Source organism: Meles meles, chromosome 12, assembly GCF_922984935.1.
Source record: "Meles meles chromosome 12, mMelMel3.1 paternal haplotype, whole genome shotgun sequence".
NCBI classification, from domain to species: Eukaryota; Metazoa; Chordata; class Mammalia; order Carnivora; family Mustelidae; genus Meles; species Meles meles.
Window position 1 is genome coordinate 79,825,500 of NC_060077.1, and position 26,529 is coordinate 79,852,028.

The 26,529-nt window shown below is 49.3% G+C and overlaps 1 protein-coding gene across 1 annotated transcript in view; it reads right to left on the reverse strand.

Moving 5' to 3' along the window:
• Window positions 1–2,405: 2,405 nt before the first annotated feature.
• The window catches only part of CCBE1 (collagen and calcium binding EGF domains 1), a 224,431-nt gene continuing 200,307 nt past the window's right edge, over window positions 2,406–26,529 (reverse strand). The window contains exons 6-11 of the mRNA XM_046025531.1: window positions 20,825–20,928; window positions 14,678–14,798; window positions 9,319–9,458; window positions 9,185–9,220; window positions 8,454–8,489; window positions 2,406–6,590 (exon numbers count right to left, since the gene is read on the reverse strand). Coding sequence (XP_045881487.1) covers window positions 6,357–6,590; window positions 8,454–8,489; window positions 9,185–9,220; window positions 9,319–9,458; window positions 14,678–14,798; window positions 20,825–20,928 — 671 coding nt within the window. The 3' untranslated portion in view covers window positions 2,406–6,356. The remainder of the gene's footprint in view (window positions 6,591–8,453; window positions 8,490–9,184; window positions 9,221–9,318; window positions 9,459–14,677; window positions 14,799–20,824; window positions 20,929–26,529) is intronic.

Genomic DNA, 26,529 nt, shown 5'->3' on the forward strand with positions numbered 1-26,529 from the left:
AATACATATACATTTATACTTTCACACACACACACACCCCCCACACACACCTCCCCCAATACCTAGCTATCTCCACAGACATAGTCATCCTATTGGTTCTGTTTCTCTGGAGAACCTGGACTAATACCTATTATCTATTTGTCTGCCTGGAACAAAAGTCACTTCTGTGAGAGCAGGAACCTTTATCACTACTCTACCCTTGCCCCTCAATAAATTTTTATTGAAGGGGGCAAGAATTTCAGATTTGAGAAGATGCTATTGAAGGAAATAAGCAGGGTGATACAAACCAAGGGTTAGGCTGAACATTCCCTTCTTGCACTTGGTTCAGTGGTATTCCTTCCACTCCCTGAAGTTCACATACACCTGGAACCTGAGAATGTGACCTTACTTGGAAATAGGGTCTTTGCAGATATACTTGAGATGAGGCTGTTGGATAATGAGCTCTCATCTAATTAGTGTCTTTATAAGAAGAGAAAACAGGGGCACCTCAGTGTCTCAGCTGGTAAGCGGTTGACTCTTGATTCCAGCCCAGGTCATGATCTCAGGGCCGTGAGATTGAGCCCTGTGTCCGGTTCCACACTGGGTGTGAAGCCTGCTTGACAGTCTCTCCCTCTCCCTCTGCACCTCCCTTCTCCCCCCTCCCCCACCCCACTTGTGCTCACATGCTTTAAAAAAAAAAAAAAAGAAGAGAAAATACAGACACAGAATGCACAGACAGGAGACTGTCCCACGAAGACAGAGAGACAGAGAGGTGGAGGGAGAACAGTGTGGGATGCGGGAGGCAGGAGCATCGAGGACGGCCAGCAGCCTGGGGCGGCCACAGAGAAGCACGCACAGCCGCCTCGCAGCCTCCAGGAGGAGCTGACCCTGCCAGCACCTCTTCCACGGCCAGCCTGCGGCGCGGTGAGAGCAGCGATCGCCAAATGCTGTGGCTCCAGCCCCCAGCTGCAGTGTTCTGCTTCGGCAGTCCCAGTCCGAGCAAGTGACAGCGTCCCCGCCTCCTGCCTCCACCACCGCCCCAGAACCCTGCCATTCAGCACCCCTCACAGAGTTGCCTTTCCCTGTGCCCACCGCAGCCCCTCAGGCAGGTGCCCACCTGGCCGCCTGTCACCTTGGAGCTGCACGTGAACAGGATGAGAATCCACGCACGGAACTAGGGGAAGGGGGTGGGGGTCTTTCAAAAGCTCTGCGAGCTTCTTCGCAACTTGCAGGGTCCGGGTGTGGGGAGGCATCTAGCTCCCAGTTCTGCCCAAATCACGACCCGAGCGCACGGGGTGACCAGCCAACCGCAGGGATGGGCTGTCCAGAGGTGGCGAAGGGGAGTGGTCACTCATCTCAGGTCGCAAGCTGCTGTTTAAATAAAGAAGGCTGCAGAAATCCTCTATGAGGCAGTCTCCCAGATTTCCCTGGGCTTGTTTCCCCTACGGGATGCGTGAGGCTTTTCTTGGCCAGGGCCGGAGGCCTTGGGGGGCTGTGGTGTGGGTGCCGCGCTGACTCTGGGGGAGGAGGCTGGGAGCGCAGGGCGGCTCCTGCTGGCTCAGGCTGGGACCGGCTCTGGAAGAACTTTTCTTTCCCAGGGCCTATCACAGTTTGTAATTGCATGTTTCGTGATTAATGGATTTTGCCTGGGAGGATCCTTGTCTGTGTTGCCAGATTCCCAGGAGGATGGGGATTAGGGCTTCTCGCTGCCTGCTCTGTCCCTAGAGCAGAGCACCCGGCACAGCTGGGCACGGCTTACCAGCATTTGATAAGTATTTGTGGAAGGAAAAGGAGCTCTAGAAATCCAGGCCAGCTACAGGATGTTAAACCCTGCTGAGTGCTAGCCGTCTCTTAGAGGCATCCTCCCTTTTTATCAGGGGAACTCCACCTCCCCTGGGGCCTGACTGATGACAATTCCCTTTTTCTTCAGCTACCAACTCAAGGGGATGCCTCCCCACTCTTTTCCTTTCTCTTTCCTTTTTAGGTAGTTAACTTTTTTTCCTCCTCCAAAGGCAACCTTATGTGGAATTCTAATCTAGAACCAATTATGCTCACAGCATAATAAGAAGAGGGAGCGGGACCTTCACAGGCCTCCCCTCTATGAGCTCCTGAGGCTTCTCCAATGATCCCTAGAGAGAGCTCTGGTTGGAAAAGCCCACCCCGGAATGGGGAGGGTGGGGGCCCCGAGGATCTTCCCCAGCAGGAGACACAGGCCTTTGAGACTCAGAATCAGTGGAACCTGGGACATTAGACCTTGACTCAGACTTGAACGTTGGGTCCACACTCAGACCCTACCCAGGAGGCAGCCTCCCCCAGAATGCAGGTTCGAGTTCTTGGGAGAAATGTCTCCATCTCCTTGTCTTCGTCTAGTAAAGACAGCTCGTTCCCCAAGCCCAGGAATCAGGACAAAACACAGTACAACCACATAAGAAAAATAACTTTGTTATTAAGCATATATAATCTTATCAAAAGTACTTCATAGTATCATATCCATAACTGTTTGAATATTAGCTCAACTGCGATATGGACCTGTTATAAATAATGAACCCAGCTACTGAAGTGCAGGACAGGTCACTGTGAAACAAAAACGGTCGTGACACACACAGAATCCTCCAGGGCACGTGATTTTTGGGATCTTGGAAAGAACACGGAGGGTCTTTGGAGGTTGTGTTGAAGGGTCGGTCTTCTATGCTTTCCCTAAAGCAGTAATATTTTTTGAAGGAGACTGTGAAGTCCAAGATTTTATGCTTTAACAATTACAATCATGGTTTTTTTTTCCTTCAAATGGAAAATTATTTTTTGATTTGTTGGGAAACACACATGCTGATCGTGCCAGGAAAAACTTCATCTATTTCCCTGAATTCGTTATTAATAACTTGAGATGGCTCTGTTCTATTAGCTGTTCGGCTTGGATTCCCACAAATGAATTTCCTTTTCAGGAAGGTTATCGGAGAGATGTTAAGGTTGCACAATAAGGCTGCTGTCTCTCTGTGACAGGCTGGCCTTGGGGGAGCAGGGAAGGGACCGTGATACCCAAAGCATGATGAGGGACTTCCTCTCGGTGCAAGGAGAAGCCTGGGACCTAGTACAGCCGCTATCTTCCCCTGCCTGCCTGGGAAAAGCCATCCCAGGGCAAATAGTAGTTGTGAATCCTGGAGAAGGAGCATGACCGGGACCAGGGTGTCCTTCACCTGGTCTTTGGTGGGGTAATACTCCTGCCCCCATGCCGGTGTGCATTTGTTACATTTATCTGGGTTGGCTCTGGGCCCACTTGTCTGAGTTTATACAGCAGAAATGAGCTCAGTCGGTCAGTTCACTCGGTGGTGGGTGCTGGAATTAAGACAGGACAGAGAAGACAGCATTGCCTTTGGACCCCCACGCTCTTTGGCACAGGAGAGTTTATAATTTCTCCTTTCGGGATTGGGGAGGGAGGGAGGATTTTCCTAAACTAAAATATATGCCCTCCTTGCACTATTTTCAACAGCAAATTTTTATTGCCACGGCTTTCCAAAAACAAAAGCAATGATTAGGTCCCTATTCTAAATTCTAGGTATCAGGGTGCACAAAACAAGAGTCAACAATTCTACAAAGATCCTCTCCCCGCCATTGAACATGGGGATGGGAGTGGCTTAGCAAAGCAGTAGCGAATTTTACCCCCCATTAGGTTTTGAGAAGCCCTGTTCAGACAGTGAGCTTTGACTTTCTACCCATAACCTAAAGATACATTAGGATTAACAGCATTATGTTTTCTCTTTGAAAAGTATAATTTGGGCAGTCACAGTACTGATTTGGTCCTGAGTAGCCGTCCAGGTTCTGAAAATCTGAGGATGAAATTTATAATCTGCCCTCATCTCGCAGGCTGAAATTATACAATACAGGTTACTGGGTTTTGCGGGAGATTATGGTCTGGAGTGGGCTCATGAATACTGGAGATTATTTCCTTCAGTTCCTTTTTAAATCTATTATCCTCGCCTCTGGCCAAACATGCAGTTTGGGTGCATTTTAGGAGCATTTGACAATGAAGGAGTTTATATTTCTAAACAGAAATCCTCATTAAAAAAAAAATCAAAGACGGATCTCATCATTTTTCATAAGGCCTGTAAATAATTTTGCTTTAGCACTCATCCATCCACACCCTTTAAATATTGTGTTCTGCAAACAGGCAACGTGAAATGCGTTCCAGATGGGAATCAACAGCTGCTTAGCTCAGCTCTCCATGAGCCCCGGGGTTGGCGAGGCCCTCGGTTGTGAAGATCAGACTCTGGAGAGGCTGCAGGGGGAGGGAAAATGCTAGAAAAGGAGCACTGAGAAGGTGTTTGCTTGTCGCTGTGACTTTCTGGTGGGCTGGCATTGGGGATTTTGTATGAGGAAGAGACAGCGGGGCCAAAGGTCCACGAAAGGCCCAGCCAGTGGCCGACCGACTGGAGTCAGGGCTGGTACCTTGATGGTGAGAACGAAAGGCAGGCTGGTGTCACGGGACACTCGCAAACAGAAGCCCTTCCTCGTTTTCCGGAGCGAGAGACTGTTGCAAGGTGGCAGTCTCCCACACACCAACGGCGCTCTCTTAGACAAGCTTTCCCAGCAGGAGAGTGAAGTGATGGGCAAAAAGGAAAAAGAGAAGTCAACAAACACCTCCCAGAAATATGGGGAGAAATCGCAGGGAAGAGGCACCCCACCACGAGCAGGCTCGAGTGTGCCCATGACCATCCGAGAGGCTCAACAGAGGGGGGACGGTCCCCCGAACAGGTAGCTGCAATTCTGGGTGGCAGATGCGAGCTTCCTGGAGGAAAACTGTGCGCTCCCCTTCAAAACCAAGAGTTTCCCTGGTCATGTTCCAAAGGAGCAGATGCTTCTGCTGGGGTCTTCATGGTTCACTCTTGTTCCTGTTTCTAAGGAACCCGAGGAAGCCTTTTCTGAAGTATGTCTCCGTCCGGGACCCAGAGGTGTACGGGCGGCCATAGACTCACTGGCAGCTTCGAGAATACACCCCTTTCCCGGCCGCTCCCCACCTCTGCTGAGGAAGGGGGATCAAGGAGAAGGCCTGTGAGAACTAGAACTTGGATAAAATGATGGAAAAATAAGGAAAAAATGGGAAGAGTGGGAAGGAAACTTCTGCCAAACAAGAAACATTGTTATTTCCCTCGGCATTCAAGAGAACTTCCAATAGCGTGTTACTCTCTGTGCTGGCGAGCTTCGCTGGCCCCAGAAAAGGGGTTCCAATTCCCAAGGAGAGCAAACAGATTTGCCTCTGCGGATTCCGTGGGGATCCTGCTCGAGGCTCTCCTTCTCCCTTTCTGAAGACCCAAGCAGACAACCTCCTTCCAGCCTCCGGCTCCAATGCACGTTGATATAACCAGGATCTTGGCGTAACGGTCCCTCCTGGGCACCCAGTCAGAGGCGGGCCATTCAGCGGGGTTCCCAAAGGGTCAACCACTCCCATGTAACGATCCGTGATTTACTGAGCAAGCCCACTCGTTTGATCACGTAGCTTTAAAACGTCTTGGCAAACCGGGAGCCCATTATTTTAATGGGAATCCAGGCACTTCATTCATTTACTGTTTTGAGAAGAGGATTTACTCCTACAGCAAGAGGAACAAATGTACAGAGACGTGTGCCATATACCCTTCAGTGTCATTTTTGAATTTAGAATGTGGTAACTTACAGGACAAGAAATATAAGACTACAGCGTCCCTCCACCTTCCCTAATCTCTGCTCCTTCTTATTTCCCTCCTTCCTTTAATCAAAATTGGGAAACAAGCTTGGCCAAGAGGATAGAATATTTAAAATATATTAGATTGACAAGGAAAAAGAATTATACACCAAGGTAAATATACAATGTTGTTTTCCCCTTTTAATTAAAGAAGGTTAATTTTGATACTGAGTAATACTGTTTTGGACACATACCTTTTTTTTTTTTTTTTAATAAGTAACCTCACATCTTCTCAGAGCTCACCTTACCACTTTTCCCCTTTGGATATTTTGCCAAACTATAAGACACCGTGAGAGTACTTAACTCAGAAATTCAGAAATTCATGAACAAGAAGGAAGTAAAAGTAAAGTTCCTCTGTCTCCCTTCCAAACTCCCCCCCCCCCCCCAACCCCACCCCAAGCTGGCTCTCAGAGGGAAGCATGTAAAATTAATGACTTACTCCCTCATGTCTCTGGCAGGGGACTCTGAACACAGTATTCGGAAGGAGAGCAGGAGGGAGAAGGCAGGAAAAGAGTTAAGGAAATTAAAGATGTATCTTTTCTAGGTCTCCAGTGGGTTGGTTTTTGTTTTTGTTTTGTCTTTTTTCTTTTTCTGTATAGGATTTAACTGCAGGTGAAAAACACTCTTTTCTCCTCCTTTGGCATGACGATGATGATAACGGGACATGCTAAGGATAAAAGTCTCTGGTGGGTCTCAAGTCCCTCATCTCGGTTCTTTTTGGGTACTCGTCTCCAGAGCCAAAGTCCATGGTTTCCGGGTAGCTGGAAAATTCCTGAGGTAAAGGGAACTCCTCCGCTGACGAGTGTGTCCGGTGCCCAAACACCTTCTCCTGCAGCTCGGCGATGTCATTGCGGATATCAGCCAGCATAAGTAGCAGGAAGTCGAAAGACCCAGGGGGTCCCTGTGCACAGGAGAGGAATCAAAGCCAGAAGACCACAGACTCAATCCTGTGCGAAGCCATGGCTTCTGTGGGCGCCGTGATTTGCTACTGAATGGTAACTACTTCGTTGACAACTCTGTGTCCCAAATGGAGTAAACATAACTACTATAGTAGCCAGGTGGGGTGGGGGGGCGTTCTTAATTAAGATTGCCTCCTGATTCCTTCACCTCCCGTATGAGCTGGGGTGACACTTTCTCTCTACTCCCTCCTAATTCTCAGCTACATCAAATCTGGTAGAATGAAAGAATATGAGAAGAACCCTCCTATGTTACTTTCCAAAGAAAATGGGGTAACACAGAGTAACAGACATGAGGATTCTGGGTTTGCCTGGGTGGCTCAGTTGTTAAGCGCCTGCCTTCAGCTCAGGTCATGATCCCAGGGTTCTGAGATCAAGCCCTACATGGGGTTCGCTGCTCAGCAGAAAGCCTGCTTCTCCCTCTCTCCCACTTCCCCTGCTTGTGTTCTCTCTCTCCCTGTCTCTCTCTCTGTCAAATCAATAAGCGGGGTCATTTAAAAAAAAAAAAGAGGTTGGGATTCTGTTGGGTCTGAATCTCAGCTCTGTCGCTTACCAGCTAGTCTTGGGCAAGTTACTCAGTTTCTTTGGGTTTCCATCTCCCTATCTGTAAAATGGAGATAATAATAACCTCAACATCATAGGGTTTCATAAGTGAGGATTTAAATGAGTTAATAAATAAAGGGCTCAGAGCATCATAAATGCTCTAAATGTTATCTTTTAAATAAGGAAACAACTAAATGTTTCTAAAGGTCATTGACTATAACTGTGATCTGAATGCAGTTGAAAGTATGTTGGACAGACATCCATTCCCCATTGACCAGGAAAGGTGTAAGACCTTCCTAATTTTTCTATGGATTGAACATTTTTTACAATTGTATGGTATTTGTTAACCCTTGACTTCTATGTAGCCTCGTGCGGGGCATGTCAAAATAACGCGAGAACGGGCAAGGTCAGGGCTTGTTAATGGTTTGCAGTAAACACCTTTATTGCCCGTGGCCTCTGATGCTGTAGCTACCGCCTTCGAAACAGTGACTCCATCTGCAAAGCACTTACAGGTGGATAGTGTCTTGATAGTAACTGATGCTCCTTTCAAGGGTGGAAGCTCAGATTACACTTGCCATGGTACAGGTGAGCGGATGGAGAGACGCCCAGGGGTGCTAAGGATGGTCAGGATCAGACAGCTCATCCGTGGAAGGGTTGGGATCAGAGCCCAGACCGTCTACATCTAAGCCGAGGCTGTCTGTCTTCAGAAAGGATACCGATCTTTTCAAAAGCAATCGAGTTGCTTGAATTTCCTACGCTTTGGTTACTATTAAGGTTCATTTTTTAATCTCCCAGACACCAACATATATCCAAGCCAATTTATTCTCAACAGGCCCAAGCAGCCGTGCAGGTCTTTGTGGTTTTTTGGGAAGAGCTGGTCATCGGATCTGCTCGAGTCACAGCGGCGGCTACACTCGTAAGTGTTCAGAGTTAGGAGAGCCCCATTTGATGTTTTAGGACATACTCGGAAATAGGCTCATAGCGTATATACGTATATATATTTTTAAATCTTAAGAGAAGACCTTCCACATAAAGATTAGCCATGTTAAAAGGAAAAAAAACCCAGAAAACAAATTAAAAAAAAAAAAAAAAACCCCACCCAGCTCTTAAAGTCCTCCGAGATTCTCCTCCTCACCCCTAATTTCCCCTTGGGTAGGCTGAGTACTGGCTGGAAGGGACTGGCTGTTGGCCAACTTAACAGGTTCATCAGAGCTACATCCCTGAGGACATTTCCCGGAGGGAGGGGGGCAGATAGTGCTACTCACTGGCGACCCTCTGGGTCCAGGCGCTCCTCTCTCTCCCTGCAAGCAGAAAGGTCACATTAGCTTTGTGGACCGCATGGGATGCCTCCCCCAGGCTCCATGGAGATCCCCGCCGTCACCACTGCCCTACATAAACAAGTATTTTCTATTGGAAACAAATGGAAGCTTGAAGCTGGACTCAAGGGACCATTTGTTTGAACAGAACTGCTGGGGTCAAGTGTCTCTCATTCTGATTTCCCCTGGGGCCGTGGATTTTCAAACCAGACCTGACAAGAGGAATGCTTGTATTTCCAGGCAACATCCAGGCAATATCTCATCAACTTTCTAGAGTGACGCATGCTGACTTATTCGTGGGCCGAGACGCGGGCAGCTCAGGAACTGAAAGCAGCCCCTTGCAGAGACGGGAGCTTTTCCTGTTCTTGATGTAAACACGTCAGAGGAGTGGGGACACGCCACACAGCCCTGCCGAGGAGCACCGGCCCAAGAGAAAGACCCCTGCTGCACAGGGCTTGTGTAAAATGTATAGGGGTGCTCATTCTTAGTGGTGGTTTGTGGGTTTTTCTTTTTTTTCTTACACTTGTTTGCATTTTCTTTCTAGCTTGGAGGAAAAAGAGTGTCTCAATTTTGCGATGTGCAAACTGCGGGGAGGAAACCGTGCTCGGGCTTTACTCGATGCCTGCCCAGTAGGTTGCAGCTGGGAAAACTTGGGCTGTATGGACCACTCGGAAACTGACCTTAGAGCCATCTCTTCCTGGTGCACCTGGCGGACCCTGCAAGACAAAGGGATCTAGTTCAATAGAAGGAAAACGCATGGGACAAGGACATGCTGTCCCAGCAACAGTAAGTGGATCTCTGATAAAATACTGACCACGGGGCCCCTCCGGCCTTGCTTAATGTGGGACAAATCAGGAGATGGTCCCATGGGTCCCATCGAGCCCCGTGGGCCAGGCTGCCCGGGAGGTCCTGGGACACCGGGGAAGCCCGGGCTCCCCTTTGGTCCCGGTGAACCTGTAATCAAAGAAGAGCTCGTTAGATCTACATCCCATGAGGACAGGGGCTCTGGCTGCCCAGAGAGTCAGGGAACCCTTTGCAGCCATTTTTCCTTGTGATCTGCCATCTGCCTTCTGACGTCTCTAAGACACCCTATAGGCATTTTAAACTTAACACGATCAGAATTCTCCATCCTTATATAATCGTTGCAGACCACATTTCTCCAAAAACATCTCGACACCCCTTCTCTGTAAGAGAATTAACAGTTTACTTCATTGTGTACCACAATACTACACAATGTCTCTGTGTATATATTAGATATGAACAAATACATTAGCTGTACATCAAATATAGACGGATATAACGTATCCGTACACACATATACACAACACACACACTCCATACAGGTTTATGTAGTTGTTTATGGGTACAGTTGTTCTCTGAATTTCCTGACATCCAAAACCTGGGAGATTTCTTACAGAAATCTGGATTTCTGACATCTGTGTGAAGACGGGAAGAACTAAGGCCTGGACCACGACTTTGCCATTGGCACAATGGTTTGGTTGCCTCCCCGCCGCTCACAGGCTGCGCCTCTCTTCACCTGTGCCATCTGCCAGGGCCCGGTAGACATTGTGGGTTTTGTTTTTATTTCTTTTCTGAGGCCTAATGTGACAGAGCACTGGGGGCATTTGGAGTTTAGGATCAAGCCATAGGGCTGCTTTTGTGGCTGTCTGAGGGCCAGCGCGTGTCCATACTGATCGTGGAGACTGACGGGGAACTGACCTACAGGCCTCATCTACCTTCACCTACGCACCCGGAGAGTTGGACAGAGTCTCTCTGGCGTGGCTGCACCTGGGTACAGACCTCAGGACATTCGCCTCTGCCTTAGGCCCTGAGTGTCAGCGGGGGACAGGGGGCGGGGGGAAGGGCGGTGAGCGCTCGGAGAGTCCTTTTCTTCATTGTAGTAAATGACACATAGAGGTGGTTATTTTAACTACTTTAAGATGGACAGGTTAGTAGAGTTAAGGACATTCACCTTGCTGTGCAACAAATCTCTAGAACCTTTTCATCCTGCAAAGCTAAAACTCTGTACCTACTGAGCAACGAGTCCTCATTTCCCTTCCCCCAGCTGCTGGCAACGGCCATTCTACGTCCTGTCTCTGCGAACCTGACGGCTTCGATGACTTATCAGTAGAATCATATGGCATTTGTCTCTTTGGCTCTTCTCACGTAGCAGAATGTCCTCAAAGTTCATCCATTTACAGCGTGCAAACAGGGATTTCCTTCCTTTTGAGGCTGAATGACATGCCGCTGCTGTATAAACCACCTTCGGTCTACGCACGCAGCCTTTGTTGGATGCGGGTGACTTGGCGTACAGTATGCAAACGTCTCTTCGAAATCTTGCTTTTGATTCTTTGGGATATTATACGCACGTGTGGGATGCTGGGTCATATGAATGCCACTTGTAATTTTTTGAGGAACCTCCACCCTGTTTTCCGCAGTGGCTGCACCAGTTTGTTTTCCCACCAACATGGTGCAAGGGGTCCCTTTTCTCCACATCCCCACCAACACCTGTTCTGTTCTTTTCTTGACAGTGGCTCTCCTGACAGATGTGAAGTGATGCCTTGCTGGGTCGGCATCTCTCTATGACGAGTGATATTGGGTGTCTTTTCCTGCGCTTGCTGGTTGTTTGTATACCATCTTTGGAGAAATGTTTATTCAAGTCCTTTGCTTTTTCTTTTTTTTTAAAAGATTTTATTTATTTGACAGAGAGAAACAGCGAGGGAAGGAACACAAGCAGGGGGAGTGAGAGAGGGAGAAGCAGGCTCCCCACCGAGCAGGGAGCCTGATGTGGGGCTCGATCCCAGGACCCTTGGAATTATGACCTGAGCCAAAGGCAGACGCTTAATGACCAAGCCATCCAGGGCCCTTCCTTTGCTTATTTTTTATATTGAGGTTATTTTTTATTGCGGAGTTGTAGGTTTTTTTCCCCCCTATTCTGGATATTAACCCCTTATCAGATAAATGATTTGCAAATATTTTCTCCCCTCTGTAGACTGTCTTTCACTCTAATTGTATCCTTTGTTGCACAGTTTTTAAGTCTGATGTAGTCCCCTTGTCTATTTTCGCTTTTGTCACCTGTACGTTGGTGTCATACCCAAGAAATCTTTGCCAAATCCAACACCATGAGGCTTTTCTCCTCTGCTTTCTTCTAGGAATTCTATAGTTTCAGATCTTACATTTAGATCTTTAATATATTTTGAGTTGATTTTTGTATATGGTGCAAGAGAAGGGTCCAACTTCATTCTTTTGCATATGGAGCAATGTGAGTTTTAACCTGTTTCCACCTGTCGACTCTGTGAGGGTGTGGGCTATGTCCTAATTGTCCACACACTTGCAGAGTCCCAAGTGCATACAGGCTCTTTTGGAAACATTTCACATCAAGTGAGCACAGGGAAGACGGTGGGCTGATTGCTGTGCTAGAATCGTTCACCAGCCATGTGTGTTTCCAATGCATACAGCCATACTCGGTGAAAATCCCTAGCCAGCTCCTACTAGTGACAGAACACAGCGACTGGATGCAATAATCTTAAGGCATCGGAAAACAGAACAAATCAAATCTAAGAAACAAAGACTTCCAATTTTTCATATTTCGGGAAGTCTTCTAGCTCACAGCACAATTAGACCAAAGTTAAAGGCAGTCAGTGTTCTCTCCAAACATGTTTCACACCCTGACTCTCAATGCTGGTTCCAGGTGCATCCTGAAAAAGTGTATCTGGGAAGGGGACCAGATTCCTCCTATAACTAAAAAATACTTCACCTCCAGTAGCACAAGGACAGGCCAGAGGTAACGTTTTGCCTTTATCTACACAATCAGTGAACTTCAGAGATCGCTGTGTGTCAAGTGTCCTTAGGATGTGGGGCTTGGATGGGCGAATGGCAACCTCTCATGCCTAACAGTGGGAGTCGGGGAGCAGTGGCCACACCCTCAAAGGCAAAGGATTTCAACCCAGTGTGATTTCCCATGCTTACACTCTAGTCTGTGATTCATCATAAGCCCTGGGACTGGACTTTTACTTATGGGTAAGAGAAACCTGATTTATGTCTCTAGCTGCCCCAGTACAGCTCAATGGAGGACATCACAAACTATGCTGGAAGTAAGGAGAGAGAAAGAAAGGTGTGGAGGACAAAGTAAGGGCACGGTCCATTGCCGAAGTTAGTCCTGTTACTCCCTGCTCTATCAAGGACCCTGGACAGCTCAAACTGTTAGAAACCAGATGGCAGAATTGGAAAGGAAAGCTAGCAAGTGGTTCATTAAGAAGACAGCCAGCCAATGGTACCCTTGTTTCTCCTTCATCTGTTCTTGTTGGAGTGATTTGTAGACTGGCCTAGAGATGAACTTCCTCTCGGGAAGCAGAGCAAGAACACACTCTTAGAGAAGGGTGGGATCAATCGGCAAGGAAACCCACATCTACTTAGGAACAGCAAGAGGCTGCCTGTGGGAGCGTCTGGAGAAAACTCCACCTGTCCCAGAGGACCTCAGGCGAAGGGAATGAGCAAGAGGATAAACCAAGGTCCTGGACCAGTCCTTGTTCCCTGTATAGACTGAGACCCAGGGCACCTGTGTTTGGCGGAAACAAGATTAAGATACAAGTGAAAAAGACAAGAAATAAATAGTCTGGAAAGAATTTGGAGCCTTTGTTGTTGGTGAACTTTCAGTCTCCAATCTGTCCATATTCTTCCTGCTTGAACAAACCGTCCCACTCTTCCACGTCCAGGTCAAACCCAGGCCCTGGGATCACTGCAAACCATCACTGTGGTCTCTCCCTTCCGTAAGCTCCCGCAGCAGGGAGAACATTTTCACTTCCTTAGGGGCAAGCAGATACTGTTTTCTTCCATTTGCTTTTGCTCTTTGTTTCTTGTCTTTCTCACTGGAAGGCCAGGAGGTCACTCATAACACCTAGCACACTACCAGGCATGACAATCAGGGAAAAGGCACTCTGTGTTTTAGACTCATTTGCTAACACTGACCTCATTTCCTTTATTGGTGTGGATAAGATTCAGATCTATCTTATCTGTGGAGGGACTCCTAAATAAAATAGAAAACATCATGTAACTATTTTTTAAAGTTCTCATTGTAGGGTGCCTGGGTGGCTCAGTCATCTGAGTGTCTGCCTTCAGCTCAGATCATGATCCCAGGGTCCTGGGATCAAGTCCCACATGGAGCGGGGGGAACCCCACTAGGCAGGGAGTCTGCTTCTTCCTCTCCCTGTCACACTCCCTGCTTGTGCTCTCGCGCTCTTTCTTTCTCATAAAAATGAAATATAAACGCCCTCCCCAAACATTTGTTAAAAAAGAAAAATAAAGTTCTCATTGTGTACTTCCTGATGGAACGATGGGACATTTGGGATTGTCTTCAAGTGGTGAGGGTAGATCCCTAAAGCAGAATGCTGCATGTGAGAAGCCAGACAAGCAGCACACCGTGATGAGATTCCAGTGCTCGGAAGTTCTAGAACAGACAAAACTAGTAACAGAAAGCAGGTCAGTGGTTGCCTACAGTTGGGGGCAGGGGAGTAGATTGCAAAGGGGCACAAAGGAACTTTTGGGGGTGATGAAAAGACTCCGTATCTTGATGGAGGGTAGTGGTAAGTAAGCGCTTGATGAGGGATGTATATTTTCATCAGAACTTGTTGAACTGATTAGAGCGGTACATGTTACTGTGTGTAATTGTATCTCAGTAAAGTTGACTGATGAAAAATATATAGAGGCAAACACACACACACGCGCGCGCACACACGTATACATATAAAGAAACACAGATGTGACTGTGTTCACAAATAATAGGGGAAGGAGGAAGTAAGGCTGAGGAATAGCAGGGACGGGGATGGCCATGGGGGGTTACGGCTGGCTGACGTGCCCCCGTCTATTTTTGCACATTAACACTCAAAAATAAGTCTTCATTTTGTTTCTCATAACTGAAAATTATCTCTAAGAATCTTACCCAAGCTCAGGACAATGACCTCCTTTTTCTCGATTTCTCTCAGTTATGAGGGTTTCTCAGGCTTGAGGACCCAATTCCCCCAGGCTTCTCATGACAGGGGGGTGGGGGCTCCCCCGACTCCTGCCGCTGCCCTCACCCTCGCAGTCTGAACCCGGGCCGGCCCGCACCCCTGGTGGTTTCCGGCAGGCCTCGGCTCGTGGCTCCGTTACCCTCCTCTGCCCTCCTCCCCACTCACCAGGAGGGCCCTGGCCCCCAGGCAGCCCAGGAGGTCCCGGGAGGTAGGCGTTTGAGGCCAGCACCTTGTTGCCGGTGATGTACTTGCCCAGGTCGGCCGCGCTGTTCGGGAGCAGGGCGATCTGTAAGGAAGAGGATCTCTGGTCAGGAAGTGAGGGCTCTAGGCCAGGAAGATGGTTGCATCTGTGTGTTTGCAGGGGCTGCCAGTCCTTCTGGTGGTCGTTCCCCTCCATCCTCAAAGGGGTCCAGGGGTCCGCTTCCAAATCCAGAGGCCTTCCAGTGAACATGACTTGAGGGAGATCCCTTGGCTGGTTAGTGGATAAACCCGGACAGGCTCCAGAGAGTCTAGATATCACCATTGACTCATTATTACCAAACTGATAGAACTGACCTGTCTCAGACATTCAGTGTGTTAATTACTTTATTTAGTACCTACTACGTGCCAGGCCCTGTGCTTGGTTAGAAGGTGACAATGATGATGAAGACGCCGCCCCTCAGCCTCGGGGGCCAGACCGAGAAGGTGGCCTGCGGTTCACCTACACACTCAGCTGTTCGGGAACGAGTGGCCAACAGTGCCTGTGATGGAAAGACAGATCTGCAAAGTTTTGGACACTCCTCCCTTCAAAAGGTGGTGCCTAGCTTCCGCCCTCTGAGGGTGGGCTGTACTTACTCACCTCCAATAACTGGAAAATGGCGGAAGTGATGGTGGGTAACTTCTGAAACGGGGGCATAAAATGTATCATGGCGGCTTCCTCTTCGCTTTCCCTCCTAGGTCACGAGCAGCTCACTCTAGGGGAAGCCAGAGGGGCCACCCAGACAGATGACCTTCATACTCCTTGAGGTCAGGTAAGCTGTGTGAACTTATGAGACCTTCTGGGAGAACTGAACGCTAACCTACGATTTGTCACCTACAATTTGTCACCAAAAAGGGAACATCACCACCCACCTTTAGGGCTGTGAGGATTTAATGGGAAATGTAGGTTAGGTGCCCAGCACTGGACCTGGAACATAGTAAGTGCCTTGATAAATGATAGTTCTAGTCTCTGACTTCCAGGAAGCTAATTTGGTAGGGCAAAGTCAGAGGGAGAAAGGCACATTTATGAGATCATAGCTAACCTTTCCAGAAGGCTTACTCTGGATCCTGGAGGCCCATAGAAACCAGGTATCTGAGATCTTCTGGAACATGTTACATCTGTCCCTGTACCCTCCTGGAGGAGGCCCTGCTTGGAAACCCTGTGCCCAGAGAGCAACAGGTTCTGGGAGAAATAGCGTGGCAGAGCTCCTCCCTAGCCTTGGAATGCTCTGATGCCCCACACCCGTCTTTAAATCTGAGAGCTCAAGCCTGGAGGATGGGATCAGCTCCCTTTGCTCCCCAGTAAAAGCCATGAGGTGATCCAGTAAATGTCTCCGCTTCCTGTCTGACCTCCTGCTGGGTGGTCACAGCCCGGTTCCCTTCAGTTCCCTGACGTGATGCATCAGTGGGTTGCGTGGAAAGTCAAGGCGCTAGTGTTTTGGAGGCAGATGCCCAGGGTCCTTGGCTTGACTTTGCTGCACAAACACAGCAGAGGGTGGGCTGGTGGGATGCAGGTGTTTGCGAAGGTCATAGTAATATAGGAAGAGTCTACGTTAGTCTGGACTCCAGTTGCCAGAATCATGAATACCATTATCTCATATTAACCTTCGTAGTAAAGCATCTACCTCATAGAGCTGTTGGTAAGAATCAGGCAGGTGCTGCTGTGAAGCACTTCGTAAGCACATATAATTAACATTATGCATATAATTAACGTGATTTAGGGGCGCTTGAGGGGCTCAGTCAGTTAAGCCTCCGACTCTTGGTTTCAGCTCAGGTCGTGATCTCAGGGTTATGAAACTGAGCCCCGCACGAGGCTCTGTGCTCAGTGGGGTGTCCGCTTGAGGTTCTCTCCCTCTGCCCCTCCCCCCATGCTCACGCTCTCAAGTAAATACTTATTTACTTTTAAATATTTTATTTATTTATTTGTCAGAGAGAGATGGGGGGAGAGAGAGAGAGAGCACGTGTGCATGCACAGCCAGGGGGAGCAGGAGGCAGAGGGAGAAGCAGGCTCCTCGCTGAGCAAGGAGCCCAAGGTGGGACTCGATCCCAGGACCCTAGGATCATGACCTGAGCTGAAGGCAGTTGTCAACTGAGCCACCCAGGCGTCCCTCAAATAAATCTTTAAAAAAATGTTGATTGGTAAGCATTTACAAAGCTCTAAGTAGCAAACACTGTCTCAAGTCCTTTATAAATGTTAATTCATTTGATCGTCACGAAAACAAAAATAATATTGTCCTCTCCTGTTAATCCAGGGGAGGCACGGAGACAGTAAGTCACTTCCCTAGGGTCATACCTCCAGCAGGCAGCGGGGCTAGGATTTAAACTTAGCTTATGTGGCTCTGGAATCTGTGTTCTCGACACCACAGCAAGCGGCCTCCCTTGACGCTGCCAGTGATCCAGTGACTCGAGTCACTGCAGTATGGATCAGGCTTCCCAGCGTCCCAAGAAGGGCCCTTCTACAGAGCAGCTCGATCAAGGTAGCAGAGGAGGTCACAAACGACTGAGAAGCCATTTATTTGCCTGGCCCTAATGGCAGTGCTAGAAGGTGCAAAGGCAGACGGCGGGATGCATGCGTGCGCAGGCCTCCAAACCTGCACTGACCTCTAACTTTGGAGGCTCTGTCTGCCTCCTGCTGCGTGGCAGCTGTTGGTGGACTCACACTGCTGGCCTGACTGCCCAGATAAGACAGCTGATGAAGGCAGGGCTTGATTCTGCACTGTCCATATTCCCTCATCTCCCAGTCCACCGGAAGGCATAGTAGATGCTCAATAAACCCTTCCTGAGTCGTCAGTCACGCTCTACAGTCACGCCGCACCCCCCGCAATCAAACAGTCCATGCAGCAGGAGCCCAAGGGGCTTTTTGGAAACTGGCTGGTTGCCTCAGACTCCCCCCCGCTGACAGGCCTGGTGTCCTCTTTATGAAGTAAAAATGACGGATATTTTACTTATTCCCAAATCTCTCCTTCTAGCCAAATCACTCCCCCCACCCCCAAAGAGTCATCTGCATACAATTTTTAAAAACTTTTTATCAGAAAATGAAAGCACAGAATCTGGAAACCCCACAAATCTATATCCTAGCAAATGAGTATAAGGCATGTATCTTTTTAATGAAACCTAAGTCTAAAGATGAACTTAGCCACTCACCAGAAGTCACCCTCCATGCGCTCTGACCCAATCACAGTCTTATCCTTCCCACCCCCCCTCCCCACCAAAAGTAACCGCTATCCTGATTTTAATGACTTCCTGTGTTTTAAAAATCGGTTAAAAATAACCTAATTATGCATGCCCACACACTCTGGCTTAGTCCTGGTCATTCTACCAAAAAAACAGGTCTTTAAAATTTCTTTTAATTGGGGCGCCTGGGTGGCTCAGTGGGTTAAGCCGCTGCCTTCGGCTCAGGTCATGATCTCAGGGTCGGGGGATCGAGTCCCGCATCGGGCTCTCTGCTCAGCAGCGAGCCTCTTTCCCTCTCTCTCTCTCTGCCTGCCTGTCTACTTGTGATCTCTGTCTGTCAAATAAATAAATAAAATCTTAAAAAAAAAAATTTCTTTTAATCTGCAGGTCACTGCTCCATCTTTCTTTTCCTTACAATTTGCCCACCAAGGAACCCACGGGGGTTCTGGAACTGTCGAGTTCCCCACAGTTGGGGTTTTGCTGACTATACTCACAGCACAATTCAGCATGTCTGCCTACCATGTTCTACCATGGGGTTGGCCATGGTCCAGGACACCCAGTGCCTACTTCTTGGCCGAAGTGTATTTGGGTAGATGTCCTACATTCTTTCCAAAAGAACAGAGGGCATCTGTCCTAGTGAGATGAAGTTAAAATCCAATAGACAATCCTGCCCCCTGCACAGGGGCAGAAGCCTAGCCTGCCTCTTGGGCAGTGACTTGATTTCTCTGAGGATACCTGCATCTTTGTTACAGGGTCACGCTGGGAATTAAATGAGATCCTGGATGTAAGACTGCTTTATCAACTACAGAATGCAACACATGCTTACAGACGCCTTTAGAAATGAGTCGCTCCTCCTGATGTTCTTTAAATGCCGGCATTAGCTCAGACTTGCAAGGATGCATTTGCAGAATTCAGTATGAGGTGGACAAATTTCAGTCTGAGTTACTGCATGAGTTACTGGAGTACTAAGTGTGTGAGAGTTACCACATATATGTTAATACCTGGAGTATTAACTATGTGAGGGTTAACCTCATGAGAGTCACCGGAGTACTAAGTGTATGAGAGTTACTGCATACTCATTCCTGGAGTATTAACTATGTGAGAGTTAACCTCATGAGAGTCACTGGAGTACTAAGTGTGTGAGTTATTGCATGCATTACTAGAGTACTACTAGTTGTGTGAGAGTTACAGCATACTCATTTCCGGAGTATTAACTACATGAGAGTTAACCTCATGAGAGTCACTGGAGTACTAAGTGTGTGAGAGTTACTGCATACTCATTCCTGGAGTATTAATACGTGAGAGTTAACCTCATGAAAGTCACCAGAGTACTAAGTGTGTGAGTTACCACATGCATTACTGGAGTACTAAGTGTGTGTGAGTTACAGCATGCTCATTTCCGGAGTATTAACTACATGAGAGTTATTGGAGTACTAAGTGCCTGAGAGTCACTACATGAGTTACTGGAGTACTAAGAAGTACTTGCTACTGGATTGTTTGGAGCTCTACAGCAAAGTCTTTCAAGGTGGTGGGTGCTAGGACACGAAAGCCAGACACTGATTAGCAACTGCGTTTCTGAACAGCCTGTGGGATTTAGTGGCACGGCACTATTCTGACGATCCTCCAGGCTGGAAAAAACTTCCCTGTAGCTCCTGGATTTTCAACTGTCCAGGAGAGGAGGCGGAGAGCCGCCTTAGGTCTTAAGATACTGAGCAACTGCCTGCCCCGAGCCCTAATCCTCTGGCCTATGAAACGTGAACTTACTTCTTCCCTGGACCCGTTTTCGGATTTGCTCAATAAATGGTGACATCAATCCAAGTTTAACCGAGGGGATGTGTGGGATGTGTTTCTGTGCTGCACTTACAGAGTGTTCCGCCCGTTCTATTACTGGATCACAGACTACTTCGGATCGTGTACAGGATACATGGACAGATCTTCGCCAACAACAGATGAAAGACCAGCAAAGCCATTGCCCTTCTCTGCTTATCGATCAGCTTATTTCGCTGGTAGCCGTGATTCTCATTAAGGGCCAGGTGTATGTTTGTGGAACATGGAAAAGCCACATTGTCTTATGCTTACCCTTTGCCCTTTGGCGTAACAAAGTTAAACAGATTACATACACCTCCTTGATGTGCTAAGAGTCTCCGGCAGAAGCAATTAAACAAACAAGCCCCTATGATAGGTTTTCTCAGCATAAGAGCGATTTTGGAGGACTGAGGGATCATAAATACCATGGAGCCGGGGCCAGGACAGTTGCTCAAGAAATCAGGTCCCCAGATCCATCACGGGGGCATTACTCATGGCATAACAATGTTACTAGAAATCTGATAGTCTCTGCGGCATGCGTGGGAGACTTTTAGAAAGTGACTCAGCCCTCATTCTTGTTGACACGAGGCACCCAAACGGCTGCTTTCCAATGTGAAAAAGAGAGCCGCTCCGGAAATTCACCGTCCGCTTACGGATGTTTATAGACAGGGTGTTCTCGGTTGTAAAACCTAACCAGAATGTTAGATGAAACAGAACTGCGTAAGCCTGCCCCAGGACCATGTGTCTGGACGTTCCTTTTACCCAGGGTTTCAACAGTCCTAGCTAAACCTCCTTACACCTTGGCCACGCGCCCCCCACCTCGAGCCCCGCTTCACAGTTACCTAATTGATGCTTTCTTCATGGGCGTGTTGCCCTTCAGGGCAGCTCCAAGGGTGGGCAGGCAGAGCAAAGTCCCAGTCCCAACCCAGCTGGCAGCGACCTTCGTGAACATTCACGGAGACTTTTGTGAACGTTCACAGAGATCGGAGATCGTAGGCGATAACGAGTTGTCTTACTGTTTCTCGCTGTTCTTCCCTTTCCTCTCTGCCGAGCCCTCTTCCTGCAGGGCCGGGCTCTAACAGAACGGGCACGTACCTTCTGCTTCAGCTGCAGCACCGTCTGCTTCATCTGGTGAAACTCCCTGCACGTGGCACAGCAGCTTCCGGCCTCCACTGCGTTCTCGGACTTCTCGTTGTGCCCTGCGGGAGGGGACGGGCTTGGGTGGGCTCAGGAGGCTGCAGACAGCCTCGCAAATGGCAGTCCCCGTGGAGGACCCATGGACAGTGGGCCAAGGGAGGGAGGGAGGCTTGTGATTTGGCAGTTCTCAGGTCATTGGCTGCACACCTGGGTCAGGGGAGAGATGGAGGCAGCCCCCACGCCATGCTGCCGGCTCCCCTTACTCTGGCTTCAGCTGTTCCCAATCAGGCACCCTAGTATTGTCCTCTTGCAGGAGTGAACACGGGAACTATGGCCCTTTCGTTAGTGCTTTTCAGGAAGTGTGATCTCCCAACCTGACATGATTTATTCTCCTCCATCTGAAGGCCAGCGTTCACCATGCCATCTGGAATGCAGGGGGGACAGCCGAGCAATGTCCCTCTAAGCCACTTCTTGTCCTCCTTCGCTCGAGCTTTTCGTACTCCCCCTCTTCTGGGGAGCCCTCTCTGCGGTCCCCATTCACAGAAACCTATCAACGATCGAGACCCAGGTCCGACGTTTCACAAAGTCTGTCCTCTCTCTACAGAGATATTGTGGTCCTGACCTCAGGCCGCACTCACCACGTGTCTGCTGAGACGGCGGGAGTCTCTCCGCTAACCTGCGGAGTGGCTGCCCGCCCCGGAGCACAAGCCACCTAAGACCTGGACCTGCGGGGAGCCCACGAGGACGACACGTGCTACTTGTGAGGCAGAGCGTCGCAGGTTGAACTGTTCTGCCAACATTCGTATGTTGAGGTCCTAACCCCTAGGACCTCAGAATGTGACCTTATTCAGAAATCGGGTCGTGGCTGATGTGATAAGACGAAGTCCTACTGTTGCAGGGTGGGACCACAGTTGACGGGACTGGTGTTCATAGAAAAAGGAGACACCAGCACCTAGATGCGCACCCAGGGAGGCCACCGCATGAAGGTGAGGGCAGAGATCAGGCAATAGGGCAGGAGCCAAGGAAGGCCAAAGATCGCTGGCGAAGCCCCCAGAAGTCAGGAGCGGGGCATGGGACAGACTGTCCCGCATGGCCCTCAGAAGGCACCAACCCTGCTGATGCCTTGGTCTCAGACTTGTAGCCTCCAGAACGGACAGGATGCATTTCTGTCCTCGAAGCCACCCAGCTGGTGACGGTCTGTGGCAGAGCTAGCAAATGGAGAGATGAGTTGGGCACTCATGCTCTTATGAACCTTCCATGCAGCCCGGCTGATTTCTCCAATGGTGGATCCCCTGCCTGGTGACCTATGTTGTGACCAGTGTTTCTGTTCTTTAGGAGCGGAGGGGGTCTGGGGGCAACTTGGCGACTGAGATCTCTGCCTATTTACCTACCTGCAGCACGGGCGCAGGGCTCACCCGCCACACCCCATCCCTGCACGTCATGGGAGGCCTGAGGCTTGGAGTACCCATGCTGGGAACACACTTCTCAAGTCAGCAGGTTTGAGCAGGGAAGCAGGGCTCCATCTCTAAGTTACCGTAAGCAACAGGATCAACCAGTCAACCTACAGTGCAGGTTTCGAGTGGCTGGAAAGAGCGCCTGGATCTACGGGGCCGTGGCCGTCTCTAAATACGTACACATTCGCCTGGTAACATGAGCACCTCGCTCATCCCCACTTCCTGGGCTGGCTGTCCGGTCGGGGGCTCCCCACCGACAGCACGGTCAGCTGGTACACTCGGGGACTCACGCTAACTCCCACCACAGCTCTGTAGCGCTGAGCTGAGTTATGAGGCTGGGGAAGGTCTCTGCTTGGAGGAGGTCAAGTGGGTCGGTCAAGAGCATGGTTTCCCAGGGGCTGTGGTCCCGGCTGCGTAGCCCAGCTCCAGCATGACTAGCTCAGGAGTCTCGGGCAAGTTATCCGACCTCGACAAGCCCCAATTTCCTCAACCATAACATGGAAGAATAATTCCTGTAGCGCAGGCCGACTGTGAGGGTTAAATGAAGGTCCTGCCTGTGGGAGAGCGGCCATGCCACCTGCCCGTAATAAATGGGAGCCCGTGCCTGGCGCCAGCTTCAGACCTACCCAGCCCTTCGCTTTGCTTTTGCCTGAGAACCCCAGAAGTCTTGGAGGAGAGTATTAACACAAACAGAATGAGGGGAAATGGACATCTGGTACCTAAAAGTCATCTCGCAGGTTGACTGATGTGGGTTTAGAGTCGCGGTGTCCTGACTCTGAGTCCAACACCGTTTCTACACATCAGGCAATCTCCTCTGGGCCCTATGTCCCTGTGTAGTGTGCCAAACAGTCTTACTTGCCCACAGAGCCTGGGCTCCTGTGAGGATGCGTCTCCAACATAACTGAGCGACACAAGGAGCTCACTAGGCAGGGAAGACCAGCAGCCCCACCATCTCTGGTTGTGCTGATGGCAGGGAACGGTGGACCCCCGCATACATAGGGGACCCCGGCTCCAGGCTGACTAGGTTTGTCAGCGCTGAAGGACGGCTGTAGGACGTCCATCTCTGCCAAACTAGCGTTCCTCCATTCCGTCCCATCTACTTGTCGATTTATACAATCCCGTCCCGTAACCCACCTCTCTCGCGCATCCACTTCTCTATGCGTCCACCCACTCATCCATCCCTCCCCATTCCCCCTCTTGTCCACCCATGAAGCATCTGCTATTTGCCAGGCCACGTGAGGCACTGAGAATGCAAAAACAGATGAGGACACCTGCTTGACAATTTGTGACCAACCTCTGTAAGGAACTAGCCCTGTTGGCAGAGCCAGGCCATCATGGACACGAGTTAGAAGCCCATCTTCCTCTTTCTATATACTCAGAAATATACTATACTAGATACTCAGCTGAATTTCCAGGTGTGGGTGTGATGAAGGCAACTTGAGATATTCACGATTAGAATAAACCTCCCTTCCAGGTTCTAGACTTACTTCGTTTAGATCGTGGAATATGAGCATGGATGTATTTTGGGTTCAATCTCCTCTATAGATAAGTAAAGTAACTTGCTGTAGGCCCTCCAGAGCGCTATATGCACAGGATGGGGGCTTGCAGGTCCTGAATCCAGCATTGTGTGTGTGTGGGGGGGGGGCAGCGAGCTATGGGCTGTTCTGTTCAGGGTCCCCGAGTGCTCTCTGGATGGCAGACTCCGGGGCAGTGGTTCTCAAGAGTGACCGCCTGACCAGGAGCAGCACCATCACCGCCCAGGCACCTGTTGCCAAAAATCTGAAATCCTGGGACTGGGGTCAAGTGCACAGATCTATCAAAGCCCTCCATGGGACGCTGAAGCACATGCGTACTCAGCCAGCCCTCCCCCAGGGAGTAAGCTTTGCGAAGGGACTATGACCTGAGAACGCCTGGTCTGTTCTCCATCACTTTGTGTAATCTTTGGAACACAGACATCAAGATGAACTGTGTCGGTTCTGTAGACACAGAGTAACAGGGTAGCAGGGAGCAGAGGCTCTGGGGGGAGTCAGATGATCATGCTTAAATCCTGATGTTGCCACTTAGTATCCTTTAGGTTGGAAGCCACAGCTTCTGGGCATGTTCCTCCAACAGTAAAATGACAAAGGCACTTATCACCAGGGTAACTGCCACAGTAGCAAGGAAGACAGACCTGTAGGTTCCTAGGACAGTGCCCGGTACATGACAAGTGCTCCGTAAGTGTTATTGTTGGGGGTATTGAATTCCCTACAAAATAACAGATGTGGGATAGGACTCTTTACATCATCCTCTGGAAAGAGCTCTCAGACAGCTCCAAGATAAATTGTGTGTGCAGGCCTGGAACGTGCGATCTGTTCTGAATTGGGGCTCATTTATCCTGCAATTTGTCTACAGTAATATCAAACGTGGAGCTAAAAGAATCTCGTATATGTTACGTTAATAATTCATTTAGAAATCTGGAAAGACATCGCTGATCTTACATGTTGTCAGTCCTGGCAATTCATGCTGCGATCACCGAGCATCTCAAACTGTGACCACGCTCACCTTAAGTGGAGGATTTACTCAACACTCTGCTCCCACCAGATCGGATTTTAAAGGTGCATTATCATTCATTAGCCACATGGGGGCATAGAGCTCTAATTTTTACTAATGCCGAGCAGGCTAGGTATCCCACAGCATTAGAAAAAGAATTCCTCAGATACCATATTAATAATACTTCAATAAATCCAGAAACTGAAGGATATTGCCAACACCTTGCACATAAGCAATGTCACCAATGAACAGAGTTTGTTTGTTTTTAAACTTGACCGCGGAGGACTGTGCCCTGGCCGGCAGTTCCGGATGCCGGTGGCCCATTATAACCACTTGAAGGGGGTGAAGGGGTGGAGGTTAAAAAAAAAAAAAATCCCATTATGTCACACCCCACCCACCTGGGGACTGCAGCCAGGGAACATTTATCGGCAATTTTTAAAGCTTCCCGGGTTGAGAACCACTGATCTATGGATTAGCAGGGCTTGAAAATTTCATGAAACACCTGGCCGTCCCCGACGCTTTGAACTGCCCGAGGGTCATGGTCGCTCTATCAGAAAGTAAACAGAAGTTGAAAAACAGGGCACTAAGCTCATTACTATGGAGCCAACATGTCCCTAATTTGTCTCCCCATCAGTGCTGCACAGACTCCCTGGAGTGTCTACACGGGCTCCGGCTACATATTTTCAAAGCAAGCAAGCGACCGAACGCGCCGTTCTGGCCGGGCAGCCGGGGGCTCGCGCCGCCAGGCCTGCGTGTGCGCCGCAACCTTTCACCCCCCCACTGCTCTCTAACAGCAAGCGGAGGCTGTGTTTGATTTTAAATTCCTCTGACTATAACGTCACAGACATTAGACAATGCAAAGTTAAAAAAAAAGGGGGGGAGGGAAATTTTAGATCCCATGTGTTCACATTCAATCATCATTATCTCTTCATCAAAAAAATAACCACGATGATATATTAAGTTTATTAATCCGTCCAAAATAGACGAAGCTGCTTAGCTGCCTCGCCTGGCCCCTGACTTCTCCGGTTGCTGAGCTGAGTATCTGCCTGGTCCTGATTCATTTTATAGATACGGTAAGGAATGTTCTCGGCTTAGTTGCTGAAGCTGGGCATCAACAAGTTCGTGGAGCCTTGGGGCTCACTTAGATGGAGGACAAAGAAATGAGGGCGGTGCTGGGGCTGGTCAGGCTTAGGTGACTCACGTTACACCCCACCACGTTCTGGAAGGAACACGGGAGAGCTAGAGGGTCTGCAGAGCTCACGCAGTCTGACACTCCTGCTCCTTCTACAGAGCAGGCAGTGGGAACCGGAACCTGCCCAGCCACGCTCCACGGTCAGTACCGCAGCAGCTCCCGCAGCCAGCTCTCCTAGCCCCCAGGCCATGGAATGTTCCAGGGCATCGCTGTCAAAGCAACGCGTCCAGGGTGCTTGCTTTTGTTGCCAGCACCATCAAAGCTACCCCCCACCTTCTGGGGGCCTCGTCGCTCGAGTTAGGACTCTCACACTCAGGGTCTACGACTTGCCTGTCCTTGCTCATAATTTTAACGACGGGTCTGGATTCCTCCTCTCTGTCCCTTCCCTCCTGATGTCCTCGGTTACTAGCGTTGGAATGTTTTTCTTAGCAAAACACTAAAACCAAATGCTCATCCCATGTGCATGTGTGGTGAACTCAATAGACACC